This window comes from Lactuca serriola, chromosome 4, assembly GCF_051521515.1.
Source record: "Lactuca serriola cultivar US96UC23 chromosome 4, Lser_US96UC23_V15, whole genome shotgun sequence".
NCBI lineage: Eukaryota > Viridiplantae > Streptophyta > Magnoliopsida > Asterales > Asteraceae > Lactuca > Lactuca serriola.
In genome coordinates, this window is record NC_136411.1 from 207,723,758 (window position 1) to 207,742,934 (window position 19,177).

A 19,177-nucleotide genomic window follows, 5' to 3' on the forward strand; every position below is an offset into this window, starting at 1 on the left:
AACCCTAAGGTTGACGATTGAATGCTTGAGGTTCTCGCCATTGGCTCAAGCTCTTACCATGGCAGAATCTTTTCCACTGGTCCATCTTTCTAAGGCGTATTCTTCTATAACCTACATTCAAGATGATGACATCATAACCTACAAGATTGCCACCAGCAGAACCTCGATCAACAAACCCCGGTTCCGTAGAATGCTAGTGCTTGATTCATCTGAATGTCTTGTGAATCCAGACTCGATTTCCTCCACCGATCTCATCAACATGTTTTACCAAATAAGTTACATAGGGGATATCTCGTTGTTGTCCAAGTTCAGGGTGTCCAATCTTGCTCTAATGTGGAACGGTCTGTTCACGTTGCTGTTTAAGAGCTTTTCCGAACGCGTTGCACACTCTGACAGTGCTAGTAAGGTCTTCAATAAACTTATCTATTGCCTCTATCATTGAATCAATTTGGAATATGGTTCCATCCTATGGACACAACTCATTCAGAGAACATCCTCTACTACACGCAACACCGCGATCTCCTATGCTCGTTTTTTTGTCAATCGTCGTCATAAGAGCCCTAGTTCACTTCAAGGTGCCTGTGATGGATGACTTTGTTGTTGCTGAAATTCTAATTCTTTAGAAGTTGACATTTATGATGTATGACCCAACCAAGTTAATCTCTGTTGGTTCGATTCTAGAGGCAATGGTAGCGAAGGTGCCACAAGACAATGTTATAGTTAATGAATATCGGAAATTACCTCCTTCTGGTGCTCTCCCTATACTTGATGACTTGCGAAAGGTGATTGAGGAGGTCAGCAATCCGAAAAGGGGTGCAAAGTGAAGGGGAAAAGGTGGTCCTTCTAATGTTGTAACACCGAAAATTCCAAAACAATTTTTCATTTAAAAATAATCGTTTAATTCTTAAAAAAACTTTGCTTAAAATCTCATTCATAATCGAATTACAAAACATAACTCCTTTTTCACTTGCATAATAAACCAGGATCCTCAAAACATGACTCTTTCTCTGGTGTTTACAATCGAGCCGGTGCCGTACCGTGATCCTGAGAGAAACCTGAAACACATAACACAAAACACTATAAGCACGAAGCTTAGTGAGTTCCCCAAAACACCACACATAACACATATTAGCCACTCGAGGCTATAACTCTGTGGGTCCGTGGACCCTACTCTGTGAACCTTTCGGTTCTAACTCTGTAAACCTTTTAGGTCTAACTCTGGGAACCTTCCGGTTCTAACTCTGTAAACATGCACAACATAAATCACATAGAAATAATGCAGTACAACACGTAACATACACAACATACAAATACTCTGTCACATAACTCTGGTTACCTACTCAAGGTAAAGTATAGTGAGAATACTCACCTCGCGTATCTCGGTAACTCGTAAATCTCAGAAATCACTAGTGCTCGATCACCCGAGCTATAGTCCTCCTATAACACAAATACATCCCTAATTAACACTTTCCAAACTAGGGTTGACTAACCCTATCAAGTCAACATCGGTCAACTCTGGTCAACGGTCAACGGTGAAACCAACTCGCCGAGTCTGGCGTGGAATCGTCGATTCCATTCGGGGACCCGATTCCTATGAATCCCCTGCCGACTCACCGATTCACTCACCCAACTCGGTTCCTCAACCCCTGGTTCGAAAACATGGAACCACTCACTCTAACTCGTCGAGTCTGCCAATGGACTCGACAAGTGCATTCCATGCACAACCCCAAACGACCTTCTGAGGTCAGATCTGCTCCACTAACTCATACATCTAGTCTTTCCAAGCTTATTTATCACGTAAAGTCTATGTCTTGGGGCTCATATCACACCAATCGACTCATAAATGGTGTTTTAACCTTAAACATAATGATCCCAAACCAAAACCTCCATAGACTCATATAAAGCTTGGACAAAGAGGCACTCTGGACCTCTATGGGTCCAGATCCAGAACCTCAGTCGCTTAAGGGACCATGGGAGCACTAGATCTAGTCACAACAGGGCTCAATAAGCCCCAAATCAACATGAACATCACCTCAACAGAAAATGGTTCGAAAACAGTACCTCAAACATGATGTTCTGGACCTCAGCTCTTCAGGAAGTTAATCCTCTTGCTTCCTCTTGGCTATAGCTTCCTTTCCCTTGCTAGACAACACCACCAAGGTCAACAATGGCTCCTTCTCTCACTCCAAACGCCCAAGCTCACTAGGGTTTCGCTCTGGGGACTGGTTAGCACAAATGATGGCCATAAGGCCCTTTAAATAGGCCCCAAACCCGAGAAATTAGGGTTTCATTAAACAGCGCGGACTCGCCGAGTCCACCAATGCGACTCGTCGAGTCCAGTCATTAATCTGGGTGAGAAATCGCATCTCTACTCGGCGAGTCTACACACCAACTCGCCGAGTCCTCTTACAAACTCGAAATAAAAATGAATAAATATAATACCTGAAATTTCGGATGTTACAATTCTCCCCCACTTGAATCTAACTTCGCCCTCGAAGGCTCATCCCTGAAATAGCTCCGGATGCTGCTCCCGCATCTCACGCTCTGGCTCTCAGGTCAACTCGGATCCTCTCCGATGTTGCCACTGAACCTGTACCAGAGGCACCTCCTTGTTCCACAGAACCTTGATCTTTCGACCCGAATAGCCACCGGTCTCTCAACGTAGTCCAGGCCCACATCCACCTGTATATCCTTTAATGGCACTACTGCCGACTCCTCGGCTATACACTTTCGCAGCTACAACACATGGAAAATGCCATGGATCTGTCCTAGCTCTACAGGTAGCTCCAATCGGTAGGCTACCCTGCCTACCCTCACGATCACCTGAAAAGGACCGATATATCGGGGCCCCAACTTGCCCCTCTTCCTGAATCGGATCACTCCTTTCCAAGGAGAGACCTTCAGGAGTACAAAGTCACCGACCAAAAATTCGAGCTCGGACCAGCACCTGTCCGCCTAACTCTTTTGGCGACTCTGAGCGGTCAACACCCTCTGCCTGACCTGCTGTAACTGCTCTGACGCCTGAAGCACGATCTCTGTACTTCCCATCACACGTTTCTCTACCTTTCCCCAACAAATGGGGTCCGATACACCCTTCCCTACAACAGGTCAAAGGGTGGCATACTGATGCACTAATGATGGCTGTTGTTGTAGAAAAACTCTGCCAAGGGCAAGTACAGGCCATAATTCCCCCCCCCCCCCCCCCCCCCAAAAAAAATCTAATACCTATGCCCGAAACATATCCTCGAGCGTCTGAATCGTTCGCTCGCTCTGAAGTGTCCACAGACATCACCATGGTAAACTCTAGCTCATTTCTCATATTCATCTTCGATACCGAGCACCAGGTCAGTTTTTGGCCTCACATCTGAACCCCCAAAGGTCACACATAACATGATCCAAAATATCTCACTAACTTCCTCCCTGTGGCCACTATCACGGCCCAGTGACACGCAAGTCACGATATTCCCTTTTTCCTCATAAAAAAACACAATCCAATCGAAGATCGACTCAGCTCTAACCTTTGGCGTCTGCTGCGCATTTTCTCCCGCGCGCCTCGCTGACCCACCCGACAGAGACAGAGACCCAAGTCTAGCCCCGGTTTAACCACTAGGCTCCAAAAACTCAACACTAGGGCTACTCAAGCCTAAAACTCTTCTACATCATGCACCTATCGGAGAATACTCCATCATCACACTCTCTTGCCGTCTAGTGGGTACTATGGCTTCCCGCAACATTATGACAGCCTCTGACTAGTGAGTACTACTGCTCCCCGTAGTATCATAACGCCAACTAACTAGTGAGTACTACGGCTCCCCGTAGTGCCACGACTCCCTCCCTCTGACTTGTGAGTACTACGGCTCCCCGTAGCATCACAACACCCTCTGACTAGCGAATACTATGGCTCCCCATAGCATCATGACTCTCTCTTTCTCTCTCTCTCTCTCTCTCTCTGACTTGTGAGTACTACGGCTCGCCGTAGTATCACAACACCCTCTGACTGGTGAATACTATGGCTCCCCGTAGATTCACTCTATACTCTCATTCTCATTACAACGCCACACTATGATCACTAACTCATGCACCGAAGACTATCATAGATAGTTACACACACACTTGCCCAAATATGCATTACACACTCTGGCGGCAACCGCCATAACACAGAACCTACCTCTGCGGAGATCCACTTCCTTAAATAATCCCTCTTGATGAAAATACACGAAGGGCTCCGACTGGAATCATGAATACATGATACATTACTAGTCATCTAAAACCCAAGACTCTAAATAACTCCGAAATCAGAACATTATACGCGGAAACCACGGAACACCCTAACAAAGCATCACAACATCCTGCCTCTACCACTGATTCCCTTACTCCCAGCACCATACACATACAACAATACATTTCCTATTTCACTCAATGCGCAACTTCAGTGCATCCAAACACTCAATTGGAATACAAGGAAGGCGCCAACTCTTCAAAACACGCTGATAATCCTCCGGAAGTTGGCCACTGGACAATCTTCTACCCGTATTTCAACACAGAAGTTCTCAACTGCCCATACCATCATTACGAGTCTTCCACTTGAAACGACTCTGACCACCACCAGATTCCTGACCATTGACCACCCGCCGTGGAGACACCCATCCTTCTCTCAGAAATATACCACATGCATTATCTCGCGCCGCACCTTTCCTTGATCACCAATGACCCTAATCTCATGAATTCAAGCCGCAGGTTTCTGTATCCAGCCCCTAACCGCTATTGCACAAATCTCTGGTTCTCTCAATAAACCACCCGGTTCTCCCCCACTTAGGGTTCGAACCGTCACTATCTGACACATCAACAACCTCACAAACGATTTTCACCAGCAACAACGCACCTGCCCCTGGAAAGTGCTACGCAACGCCCGATAATCCCCTTTAAGGAAATCAATCAATCTCATAACTCTGAACCTCAGATGAAATCCTCAAGAACTTATCGTCACCACTGCCTCTAATCGTTCCAAGTCTCGTACCAATCCAATACCAAACAACTCTACTGTCCAATAACATCACTGACTCATAGACTGGACCACAAAATCATCATACTCCCCCACCTCGACTCATCAACCGACGTTCCAACACATGGATCATCCCAAGAACAGGGACCCACTCCCATATTCAATACCCAACATAGATAGAAAAACCACTGGACTGATTAAGTCGACTGGACTCCCCACTAATACCTCTACAGTACGCCCTATTATACTCAAATAGGTGCAACGTGGTCCTCGACTATCTCAGTCCCAACTGACTATCCGCTCATGGTAAATCACTGCCTCGCGGCACACATGCTACCTGATACTCTGATGGAAAATCATCATCAATGACAACCTGCAGGGTTTACCCCCAACCCAAAACATAAACATCATGCCTCTCATGTTCCGCACACGAACATAAATAGCACGACCCAGGTCATAGAACATGGCATCTCCTCTATCGATTGATTGCTCAACTCAGACTGAAATTCTCCCCTCCCTCTGACTCCATACCAAAATACTCTGAAAGGCTCTCGACCTCCCTCTCAAGGGACGCCTCTTCGAACTCAATCATGTCCCACAGGCCTGAAACGCATAGCGTCCAATCTCTACCTCATCAAGCATGACCGGATAAGTAAAGAACCACAAGCATCATTCACTGCGAACCATGGTACTCATCCCATGACATCTCTTCTCAATATGCACCGGTGTATGGTACTCGAACGATAACTTCACTCCTCGATCCGCTCCGATGTATGGTACTCGAACCATAACATCACTCCTCATTACGCTCCGATGTATGGTACTTGAAGCATAACATCACTCCTCCATCTGCTCCGATGTATGGTACTCAAACCATAACATCACTCCTCCATCTGCTCTGATGTACGGTACTCGAACCATAACATCACTCCTCAATACGCTCCGATGTATGGTACTCGAACCATAACATCACTCCTCAATACGCTCTGATGTATGGTACTCGAACCATAACATCACTCCTCCATCCACTCCGATGTATGGTACTCGAACCATAACATCACTCCTCAATCTGCTCCGATTTATGGTACTCGAACCATAACATCACTCCTCAATATGCTCCGATGTATGGTACTCGAACCATAACATCACTCCTCCATCCGCTCATTAGAACCTTGAGAATACTACGTGTATCAAGTATGTGTCCTCTGCTTTCAGTAGTATGGGCCCATACTACCCGTCACATCTACCCATACTTTCCGCACGGACTATCCCGGTGCTCCTAAGTAGCTGCTCGACCTTTTTGTTCACCAATTCCGTCGCGCGCTCGCTCCTCAACGAAATTCTCTACTCTGTCAGCGCACTCATCTGGCTAAGGTTACTCCCTAGGCTCTTCCTAGATTCCCACACTTCTCTGCCATCAGTTGTTGAAGAGCTCCTAATGATGCCAGCCATCTACCTCCTGAATATCGTCATATTCAATTGGTAGATGAATCCCATCATCGAGAGTTCCACAAAGCACGAATAAAGCAACATTCGAGCATCGAAGAAACTCTTCCCCTCGCGGGTTCTAACTATTCTTTCGCTAAGTACCACGGTACTTATCTAGGTATCTCCCCTAGATTACTCCTCTACTCAAATCCCCTAAAGGATTCCAACTAAATACTCTCACTCGTCGCATACTCAAAAGCACATCGCATATAACAGCAATTCCTAGGCTAAGGCATCACAAATCAGGCCACTCTAGTCCTAAGATATGGAATACCTAGCCTGTCTCTAGCATGCAATAATATCTCATAAAGTGCATCATAAATATCTCATAACACAAAAGTAAGGGTATTTTCTGGAAATCACCGGTCCGGCTGTGGCTGATTGTACACACTGGTCTTTCTCACTTTCTCTTTGAACTCTTATTTTCTTTAGAAAATTATTTCTTTGAAAACTTTTCTTACTTCCTCAGTTTGAGTCTAGATTTACCCGAAGGCGCATCCGAATCCCTCAAACCAAAGCTCTGATACCAACTTGTAACACCGAAAATTCCAAAACAATTTTTCATTTAAAAATAATCGTTTAATTCTTAAAAACACTTTGCTTAAAATCTCATTCATAATCGAATTACAAAACACAACTCCTTTTTCACTTTCATAATAAACCAGGATCCTCAAAACATGACTCTTTCTCTGGTGTGTACAATCGAGCCGGTGCCGTCCCGTGATCCTGAGAGAAACCTGAAACACATAACACAAAACACTGTAAGCACGAAGCTTAGTGAGTTCCCCAAAATACCACACATAACACATATTAACCACTCGAGGCTATAACTATATGGGTCCGTGGAACCTACTCTGTGAACCTTCCAGTTCTAACTCTGTGAACCTTTTACTTCTAACTCTAGGAACCTTCCGGTTCTAACTCTATAAACATCCACAACATAAATCACATAGAAATAATGGAGTACAACACGTAACATACACAGCATACAAATACTCTGTCACATAACTCTGGTTAGCTACTCAAGGTAAAGTATAGTGAGAATACTCACCTCGCGTATCTCGGTAACTCGTAAATCCCTGAAATCACTAGTGCTCGATCACCCGAGCTATAGTCCTCCTATAACACAAATACATCCCTAATTAACACTTTCCAAACTAGGGTTGACTAACCCTATCAAGTCAACATCGGTCAACTCTGGTCAACGGTCAACGGTGAAACCAACTCGCCGAGTCTGGCGTGGAATCGTCGATTCCCTTCGGGGACCCGATTCCTATGAATCCCCTGCCGACTCACCGATTCACTCACCCAACTCGGTTCCTCAACCCCTAGTTCGAAAACATGGAACCACTCACTCCAACTCGTCGAGTCTGCCAATGGACTCGACAAGTGCATTCCATGCACAACCCCAAACGACCTTCTGAGGTCAGATCTACTCCACTAACTCATACATCTAGTCTTTCCAAGCTTATTTATCACGAAAAGTCTATGTCTTGGGGCTCATATCACACCAATCGACTCATAAATGGAGTTTTAACCTCAAACATAATGATCCCAAACCAAAACCTCCATAGACTCATATAAAGCTTGGACAAAGAGGCACTGTGGACCTCCATGGTTCCAGATCCATAACCTCACTCGCTTAAGGGACCATGGGAGCACTAGATCTAGTCACAAAAGGGCTTAATAAGCCCCAAATCAACATGAACATCACCTCAACAGAAAATGGTTCGAAAACAGTACCTCAAACGTGATGTTCTGGACCTCAGCTCTTCAGGAAGTTAACCCTCTTGCTTCCTCTTGGCTATAGCTTCCTTTCCCTTGTTCGACAACACCACCAAGGTCAACAATGTCTCCTTCTCTCACTCCAAACGCTCAAGCTCACTAGGGTTTCTCTCTAGGGGTTGGTGAGCACAAATGACGGCCATAAGGCCCTTTAAATAGGCCCCGAACCCGAGAAATTAGTGTTTCATTAAACAGCGCGGACTCGCCGAGTCCACTAATGCGACTCATCGAGTCCAGTCATTAATCCGGGTGAGAAATCGCGTCTCTACTCGGCGAGTATACGCACCAACTCGCCGACTCCTCTCACAAACTCGAAATAAAAATGAATAAATATAATACATGAAATTCCGGATGTTACAAAAGTTGTCAAAAATCCAAAGAAGAACATCTAAATGCAAGATTACAAACCAAGATCTCTGTCTCCAGTTGTTAAGGAGGCTTCAAAATCTAGAACTCACACTGATATTCAGGAGGTTTCCGTTTGGAATGATATTGATGACAAAGCTGCAACCTCAGAACCACCTACAACCACTCCAATTCTAAAGGTATCCACTCCACCTAAATCTTCTAATCTATTCTCTGATTTCTCTAAGATGAACACTCCTCCATCCTCTCCAATTACCAATACAATTCCGATCACCATTGCTCCACTACCACCGAAGATTTTTGTGGGTGTTTCTCTTCCACTAATCTCTATTCCTTTTTCTACACATATCTTTACTGATTCTTCTGTTCCTCCTACTTCTAAAATCACAAGCGCACTAGAAGTCCCTATCACTACGTTCATTTCGGAGGAGGTACACACTTTAGGTATTCATGTCAACGTATCTGATACGGGGGTAGATACCAACATTGGTGTAACTAAGGAACCAGCCACATTTACAGCTTCTCCCACTTTTTATTTTGATCCACATATTTTTTTTTTGGGGATGATCAAGATAATTTTCAAGAATTTGTTTTCGGACCCTTCACCGTCAATCAAACTAGTCATGATGATGAAGCACCAATGACTATAGTGCAATTTAAACAACTCAACGAAAAGTTGGATTCTATTTTAGAGTCATCCCAATCCTCATGTAATTATGAGTTTATACTGAAGTCCCACTGAGCAATGATTGAAATCTTTACGAAGGAAAATGCAAAAGTCCTTGAAGACTCGACAAAGGCAAGTCATGCTTTAGAGAAAACCATTTCAGAAACGACGGCAAAAGTTATAAAAAAACCTACATTATGAACTAACAAAAGTCATGGCTGACTTTAAACGCTTTTCAAATGGCAATACCGAAGTCTTCAATAAATTTATTGCAGGTCTTGGCTCCACTTTACAAATTTTGAAGGAAGCACTTTCTCGTGTTCGATCTGAAATAAAGGTTCATAATTCTGAATGCAATGCCTTTGTTGTGTCTAAGATTAATCAAGTTTAGAAAGACCTTGCAGCAAAAAACAACCTTATGGATAAATTGGTTGAGAAGACTGTGAAAGCCAAGGTTCTTTCAGTGAAGCTACAGTATTCAAACAAGCACCTTGATGATCTGGAATTTGAGAAATTAGTAGTCAAAAGTTGTATTTCTGAGATTAATCAGTTCTTGCATAGGCTTGTGGAGACTCGTGACTCCTTACTCATAGTGTTGGTTGTTAACCATCTTATAGAAAAACTTCAGCCTGTTTTTGCGATGCTAAATCAGCTTGAGGGTGTTTTAGATAGTAATGCTCTTCCGAAACAAGGGGGAGAAAAAGAAAACAAGGAGGAACCTCAGCCGAAAAACCAAAATGGTGAATAACATGAAGTAAAACCAAAGACTGATGCTCAGAAGGGTAATGAAGCTTCTGCATCAGGTAAAGGCAAAGAAAAGATTTGTGATGATGAAAAAGAAGATGAATAGTGTTGGAGCATAGAAATCCTCTACAAATAATGAGGGATAGTTAGGTTGTATTTTTCCCTTTATTGTATTTTGGTGTATTTTATCTCTCCCGCTATATAAATGGAGAGGTGGTCTTTTTCTTCTAATGCATATTTTCTAAAATGTAATCTCTAGAGAAAGAAAATGGTGGGATCTCTCCCACCTAGGGAGAGTTTTCTCTCCCACCATTGTTCTTCATGAATATTATTATTATATCTCTTTTCTTTCTTATCTTTTGAAGAATTCTCATCATGTTCTTCATATTTTTCACTACAAGAAAAAAGGCCTTTTACGACGCTCATTGCGCGTCGTAAATGGCTCAGACGACGCGCAAATGCGTGTCAAGGAAGGCCATGTCATAAAGATAGACGACGCGCATTTACGACGCGCATTTACGACACGCATTTACGACGCGCGGTTACGACACGCAATGCGTATCAAGGAAGGCCCTGTCATAAAGGAAGACGACACGCATTCGCGTGTCGTAACCTTACGACGCGCGTGTTAATGACACGCAATGCGTATCAAGAAAGCCCCTGTCAAGAAAGGCCATGTCATAAATGAAGATGACACACATTTTTGCGTATCATAATTTTAAATGTTCTAAAAAAAATATATTTATATATTTATTAATTTTTAAATTAAATTTGCATTTAATGTCTCATAACAAGAAAATAAAATACCATATATAAAAAATACTATCCATTACATAAAATTTTTTGTCATACAAATAACAAACTGTATTTTATATTCATACATATGATTACATTATTCATTAAAAAAACATATACATACATCTTCCCCTAAAATGTTATTACATGATGTTGGCCACTTCATTGATGGATCACCAAGAGGAAAAACAACAACTAACCTAAATGTTCCATGATGTGCCGATACTCATGTCCTGTAACTTTAAATAATAATAAATAATAATAAATATTAATTGGAAGTAGTGATAAGTTATTAAATCAAACATACCACACCAACACTGTTTTTGACAAGATTGCCTCTGTTTTCTGCACTTGCTTGATGTAGCATCTGTTTCACAACCAATCCCCCCATGCTGCAATACAATATAATAATATATTAACAAGAATACCAAAATGGCTAAAAGAGAAATTCTTCTGTTTTTTCTCTTTCATTCTTAATTAAATATTTCAACCTATGAGTTACAAATACAACAGGTCGATCTCCAATACGTGCTGCAATAAGCTTTTCCAACAGCATCGAGCTAACTTCCTACAAAATTTCACATTCCAATTTATTTACATTTCCAATAACCAAACATCTCCAAATCTCATTTATTTTTTAAATATATTTCTAATAACACACCACAAACCTGAAGAGGCAAGCTTGATCCAGACCATTGTGTAAGATTCGTCTGCAAAACAAAAGATATAACTCAAACTTCATTTACAATTTACAATCATGTTTTTATACAAAAACAATTTATAATTTTATATAATCACAAACCTTGTACTTAAGACTAAACAAACGTGCATGAGGGAAATCAGTAGAAAGCCACTCCCCTGGCCAAAAAGTCCCATGTTTTCCTGCCTCTTCATCAATCTTTTCCACAAGCCCAGATTTAGATGATGACTTGTCTTCAGATAACCTCCAAGTCTTGTAGGGCCCACCACGAAGCCCATGAACAAAAATAACATCAAGTGAAGGACTCTCTAATCCACCTTCAGAATCATTATTCCTTCCTTTTCCAGAGCATTCCCAATGACTCATTCCAGGGTTGATCAAAAAAACCGTCTCACCATAACGAGCACAACCATGATTTTTAGTTTTAGAGCCACTATTTCCATCATCATCATCATTACAGAAGATATTCAACAATGTTGCTCTAGCATAGCTTTGAGTTTTAAAAAACATATAACAATATAAACATAAAATGAATGAAAAAACATTGATTTTTTTTCTTCATATAGTTTTCTTCAAGAATAATTACGATGAAGATATTTTAAATGTAAGAGGTACGCTTATCAATAATTAATTATCACATTGTTCATCAACCATATATATTTGAAGTCACATCTGTTTTGAAATAGAATGATCGCAAGTTTGTGACATGAAGTATGGTTTCGTACAGACTTGACTAATTATTGGAGTGTCGCATGTATCTATGTATGTTACGTACACAAATAATCACATCAATTTTAAAGCATAAAAGACAAAGTTCCCAACACCAAAAAGCAACCACAACTACGTTACATGCATGATGATCTTCATCAAAACGACAAAACCCATTACCAAATATACAAAACTTCCCCCCACATAAATTAATTATTAGGTAAACAAATGTCAAAAAGATGATTTCCCAAATATCACAATAAAAGAAAAAAATGATATATTGAGATATGATAAATTTACAATAAGGTAGGATGAGGGATTGTGATTGTAAAATAATGAAAGATTTTAGTACCTGTTGTTTTGTTATTTACACTCAGTGACTCTTTGGATGATGATGATGATTATGTTTATGTATGTGAGGAGGGGTCTACCATACCATAAATGATAAAAACTATTATGGTATATACATAATTCTTCATCGATATGATGATGCTGCTCTAAGTTTGTGCAAAAATTGCAAAGTTTCACTGTAAGAAGGATCTGTTCGGGTGATGGGCTTGCATGAATTAACATGATCTGTCGACTCCAACACCTGCCAACAAGTCAAGCGTATCCAAATCAGCATCACTTTTGTAGAAATTATAAGTAGGGTAAAATAGTCATTTGCTAAATAAAACTTACAACAAGTTCCCCATATCCAGGATATGCAGATTCAATTGGTACTATTTCCAATCGAAAAGCCCATCCCCCATACCCTTCAACTATTGGAGTCACTTTTGTCTGCAAAAAACAACAACATATTAAGTATTTTCTTATTACAAAATTAATACTTTGAAAATTCTACCCGAGTATAGCAGTGAAAATTGCTTTGTATTTGGATGACATTGTTATAAAGTAAGTGCATGAAGAATTTAAAGAAAGTACCTCGCAAAAACTTAGAACATCAAGAGATCCTTTTTTATGTAGCTCGTGAAGAAAATCATTAAGCTCCACTAATCTTGTGGACCCACTTCTCAACTCTCCTATCTGACAAAACAAAAGTAATCATACTTGCAACTTAAAAAGCAAAACAATCCAATCCAATCATATAACTTTTCTCTCATTCATTGCTTCTTCATAATATCCAAGGGGAAGTGAATTGATAAATCATTACACATTTATTCTTCAATTAGTTGACAAAAAAATAAAAATAAAAAAGTACCGATGGTGCAGGGCGAAAGACATAACCCATTCGCCAGGGCATATCTGCAAGTTTACTACCAAAATGTGGGCAACTGTAGAACACCTAAAACATTGGACAACTTAATAACAATAATAATAATAATAAATATTAATTGGAAGTAGTGATAAGTTATTAAATCAAACATACCACACCAACAGTGTTTTTGACAAGATTGCCTCTGGGGAGATTTTCGTCTTTTAACAACAACTGAGCTACTAAACTCCCGTGAAATTTCACGGATCTTTCAGAAGCAATCAATGCAGACATGACAGCATGTCCATTGAAGTCGAGTTCTTGGATATGGGATCTATTTACATCTGATGCCATTGCCCAATTTGCTAAAGCCCATGCAGCAAAAGGAACAGCAACATGTTGTGAATGCAAATCATCCCATAGTCCAGGGATAACAGTTGTGTTTACAGAAGAAGTGTTGTTTAATTTGTTGAAAGATGATGAGTTGTGAGTGGCTTTAGATTCATCTAACTCCATTGATCGATTGCTTGTAGAAAGACCTACAATTGAAGTGCCTCCAAGAACTTCCATTCCAATGCCCTTTAATCCAGTTCCATCATCATCATCCTGGCTGCTGCCAGGTGGCTCATCCATGTGCATGCCACCTTCTTCAATAACTTCAAGTGCAGCTGCAATATCTCTCATTGCTGCAGTTCCTGATAGCATGGGCTTAAGTTTGATTTTGTCCACATTGTCACAATTGGAAGTGACAATATCCATGATTGCTGCAACAAGCATGCTTCTGCCTTTTGAAGGGTCAGAAATGTTAAATGAACTTCGCCTTGGGTGCTGCTTTCATGAAAATGCTATATCAATATGATAAAAAGTTATTCTGGATAAACTTATATACATTAGAAAATTAATCAAAATCCTAACTTCCCAAACAAGCTATGATTATGTTATTTATGCATGTAGCTTTAGTAGGGTGGACAAATAGCACATCTAATAATTGTTGCTTAAACTACAAAATCAAATACTACTTATTCTGATACACCAATTAAAGGAGAACTCACTGAGTCCGGTTGGAGCTCATTCAACATTAAGGATTTAAGGCCACTAACAGGATTACTAAATCAACAATTAAGAATATAACTATAAGCTACTTTTTGGGGCACACCATTACTCTTGCATTTACTAACACAAGAAACAGCAAAAGAGAATATGGTGTTGTCCAATGATGACAGAATTATACCTTTTTGGATTGATGAGGTTGAGCAAAGAATATGAACCTGAGAAGATTGGGAATGGCATGAGGCCTCCCAAGAACCGCCTCCGACACATTAGGGTCAGCAATCAAGTACGCTAAAGCCCTAGCCGACTCGGCCTGAGTCCCATAATTTCCCCCTCCGGACAATGCCACCGACTCTAATAACCAATCCAACACCACACCACCGCCAGCACCAACAATCGCAGCCCTCCGGCTCTCATTTGCCGCCACAATATCCGCCAATAACGCCGCAACCCTAACCTCAAACCCTGACCAAACTTCATGGTTAGCCGAAGACAAAACCGAACGAAGAGATTTCCATAGAACCGACGCCGCAACGCCGGTATGCTTCATCGTATTCACAACTCTCTTAAACGACTCCTTCGACCGGTCAATCGCGTGTTCGAAATCATCAAGCAAACGTTTCTTCTTCGCTTGTTCTTCCTTAATTTCGCTGTCATCAAATATGATAACGGATGATGCAGCAAGAATTGCGGCAGCAGATATTACAGTCGCGGATAATGCAAAGCGAGAAGTGCCTGATAGAGGAGATAGAGTCCTAGGGCGGAGGCGGTGGAGAACCAATGGCGGTGGCGGAAGATCATCTTGTGAATGTGAACTGTTGATCAATTTCATGGCCTAGTGACCAAAAAACCTTCGATTTCACTAAGAACCGGAACCCTAGTTCCAACAATAGTCGATTTTTGGTATTTGATTGAGAGAGTGAGAGAGAGAGAGAAGAACGATTGAAAGAAGGTAGAGGAGAGCATGGCGGGGTTTTTAATTTTTTCAGAATTTCATTTCCCCCTTTCCCCCACTATTAAAGGATGGAACGCGCGTTCCATTAAAAAATATAAAGCGACATCCTTAGACGACGCGCATTTTATTATAGGTGCCCTCCGTGTTTTTTTTAGACACTAATTTAAGGGCGCGCAATAATGCGTGTCTTCTATCCTTAAATTTTTTGAAGAGATGACATTTTTCTAATGTCACTCTCCTTTGCGTAACATAGATCAATGAGCGTCGTATTTTGCGCGTCGTAAAAGGCCTTTTTTCTTGTAGTGTTTATATTTTGATACACGATAAATCTCAAGATTATTCTTCTGCATCCACCATTCGTATAAAATTGTGTTCCTACATGTCACACCCAGAAACCAATGGCGGAAACGTTCCGGGGCGAAGGACGTCATGTAAAGTATCACAGCCAATGTACATAGAAAGCAAAGTAAACACAACCATTACATTGCATAGAAAGTTTACATTTGTTTGAAAGCAAAGTAATACATGTTTTAGATATACATCAGTATAACAAAAGTAAAGACGAGACTTCTATACGCTCCGTCTTCTCCAAAAGAAAGCAGGATACCTGTCTAACGAGAACCTGAGAATACAAGCAGTTTTAAAAATATCAGCATAAAGCTGGTGAGTTCATAAGCGGTTTGTTTCTGGTAAAAGAATAAGTCTTCCTTTGGTTTTATGAAAAGTTGTTATCGAAGAAAATTCCATATTTTCTTATATAAGATGTTTTGTTATTCGTTAGTTAAACAACCTGTTCATGAAAAGTTAAGTTATCCCAGGAAAAACCCTTATTTTCCTTAAAGGTTGGTGGTTGGTTATCGATCCGGAATGAAGTGTACAAGTATCTACCATACATGTATCGTTAAGTAAAGTTTCCCTGAAAGCCTAGTTATCCTTGAATTGTACGTTAGTAATAATTTGGAAAATCTTGTTTTATGAATGGTATAAAATCCTTTGTGAAATATAAAATATAATATTTTATAATGAGTTTCACGATTAGTTTGAAAATTAACTCTACAAGTTCAACGGTTGGTAATACGGTATTCTTTGTTAAAAGCATACTAAACATGTAACATTTCATACGAAATAATAAGTTTGAGTATAAGATTTCCTTGTACTTTTTCTTGTATTACCCCCCCTGAAAACATGAAATACACGGAAAAGGTGTAGGGGTATGAACTCACCAGACAAGAATGTGCCGAGTAGGATGCTAAGTGTCAGTTTAGGGCTTGAACACGCGCGAGGATCCTATGTAACATGAGAAGATACATAATTGTATCTAATTAAAAATTGAACCACTAATTAAGTAAGATAATACACTTCGATGTTCGAAAACACTTTATCTTAAGTGTTAGGAATGATACGAGTTGCATCTAAGGGTTGTAGGGCTTAGTTATGGAGTTTACTCTTCAAGAGTAAACTCTTAGGGGAGATTTTGGCCCAAAGACCATATCTTCATGAGTTTAATGGGTGGAGTGTTTTTGGATGATTAAAGGTCTTATATTGCACAAGGGAAGGTTCTAGGGTTGATTCAAGGGCATAGGAAGAGACTAGGGCTTCAATTGGACCAATTAGGGGAGTTGACGGCTATAAACATAGATTTTATGGCCATAAACTCTTACTTGTCCCCTCACTTCATGTTTTGATGGTTCTAGGTTAAGCATACATGTTTCTAGTTCATTATACAAGCCATAGAGGGAAGTTAGGGCACCATTTGTCCTCCTTAAAGGATTTTACGGCCAAGGGACCAATCCTTGGGGGCTTTATGGCCGTAATCTCTTAAGGTCTTAGTTTCTTTGATGTTTAAGGTTCCTACTTCGATGGTGATTATTCTAGACATTAATCCAAGCCATAGGAGGTGTTTAAGGCCAATTTAACACCTTAAAAAGGTGTTTATGGTCTATGAAGAGGTGTTTACAGTCCAAGAATTTTCTTGGGCCATAAACTCATGTTTACTCCCGTAATGATATGATTTCGGGTTTCTACGCTCATACATGCAAGTCCTTAAGTCATAGCTAAGGACTAGAAAAGATTTGGAAGTGTTTTGGGGCTTCAAAACCTCACTTATGGGTGTTTACGGTTTTGGGGTGTTCCTTGGCCGTAAACACATGATTTTGAGGGTTTTGGATGAATTAAACACGGATTTGCATGCATGCCAAGTTAAACAATAAGCTAGGAAGGATTACTTATGATTTTTGGAGCTTGAAAGGGGCGTTTTTGGATCAAAATCAACTTGTAGAGAGAGTAGAGAGAGAAAGAGTGTTATGAGGGTGGAAAAAGCTTCAATTGGTGACCACTCAATACCTTATATAGGGATTGAGTTTGCGGCCCAATGGAAATCTACTCGATACCGACGTTAAACGGAGCTCATGGTCGTACCCGATTAAATGTTCGTAACCCGTCTTGGTCGTAAACTAGAAATCTTTTTAAAAGAATTCGAGGGTGTTTCACGTGTTTCTAATTCGTTTGGACACTCATGAAGTAATAATAAAAGTCACAATTTAAATAAACTAATCCAAATGCTAATAGAAAAGTTTGATAAAGACGAGTTTTATTAACGGAAATGGGATATAGTGACAGAATAAATTTCAGGTTGTCACACTACAATTGGTATCAGAGTCGTACCTTGAAGATCTCACGATTATTTCAATGGAACGACTCCCGTTCGGTGATTATCTTGAATTTTTTTGTGTTTTTGAAAAGAATTTCCGGGTCTCAAACCGGAAATTTCTAATGAGTTTTCTATTTTTTTGGGTGATTCTTACTTAGTAGAAAATTTTTGGTGTTGCTACCCATTCAATTTTTCTGTTGGAGAATATGTTCTTCAAGTTCTTATTTGGTTGGTGTTGAAGATATGAAGGAAAATAGGAAGATAATTAATTGTTTGGTCCCTCAAAAGTTGAAGAATTTATGCTCCAAGAGTTTCTTTAATCTTGGATGAAAAGACACAATATTGGGCTTATTTATTTCTTAAGTGGTGTATTTCTTTTTACCCAACAATTCTTCATTGAGATATGAAGTTATTCTACTTCACAATATTCTTGCAGTGAATATTTGATTTGAAGAAAAATGGACCTAATATGTGTTATATAAAGCACTTTGTCCTTTTTGCTCTTTTGGGTAAATTATATTGCACTCATATTTTCCTTCCCAAGTAAAAAACATGTGACATAGTCCTATCCCATCACCTTTTGTCCTTAAAAACCCACATGCACACTCTTATTTTTTCCTTCCTAAGACCAACTTTTGACTTAAAATGCTATATAAAAGATTACCTTATTAAAATACGAATAAATGGCCTTTGCAATTCCATTTTTCATGAAAAAATACCATTTTTCGTCACCTGTTCAGCCCTTATCGGAAACCCGAACTGCAACTAAAAACTGCCTACCGAAGCCTACTAAGAAGCCTCCCCGCAGCCCCTTTCAGTCCTTGGTCCGCACCCTCTCAGCTAATCTTTGGTCCGCAACCTCTTAGCCTAGCCGAGAAGCCCACAGGCTTCCTAGCCCTCTGACCGCAGTCTCAGATCAGCAGCTTCGGATGCAATAACTTACCCACTTCACTTTGGATCGCATCTTCACCTGCAGTTCGGACCGCAACCTTCTTGTCTCCGGTTCGGACCACAACCTGCCCCATCGCAACGCAGTCTTTTCCTTTGACTTCGCATCGTCCCCACTCTACTA

The 19,177-nt window shown here is 40.6% G+C and overlaps 1 protein-coding gene across 1 annotated transcript; it reads right to left on the reverse strand.

The window, feature by feature from the left end:
- Positions 1 to 11,124: 11,124 nt before the first annotated feature.
- On the reverse strand, positions 11,125 to 15,332 carry LOC145099140 (uncharacterized). The gene is made up of 10 exons (XM_079036727.1): positions 14,682 to 15,332; positions 13,625 to 14,278; positions 13,457 to 13,540; positions 13,180 to 13,281; positions 12,937 to 13,035; positions 12,737 to 12,847; positions 11,650 to 12,042; positions 11,516 to 11,557; positions 11,339 to 11,415; positions 11,125 to 11,239 (listed from the first exon to the last, which is right to left on the reverse strand). Exons 1-10 carry the CDS (start codon positions 15,330 to 15,332, stop codon positions 11,140 to 11,142), a joined length of 2,313 nt encoding a protein of 770 aa, XP_078892853.1. The 3' UTR covers positions 11,125 to 11,139.
- Positions 15,333 to 19,177: the final 3,845 nt, after the last annotated feature.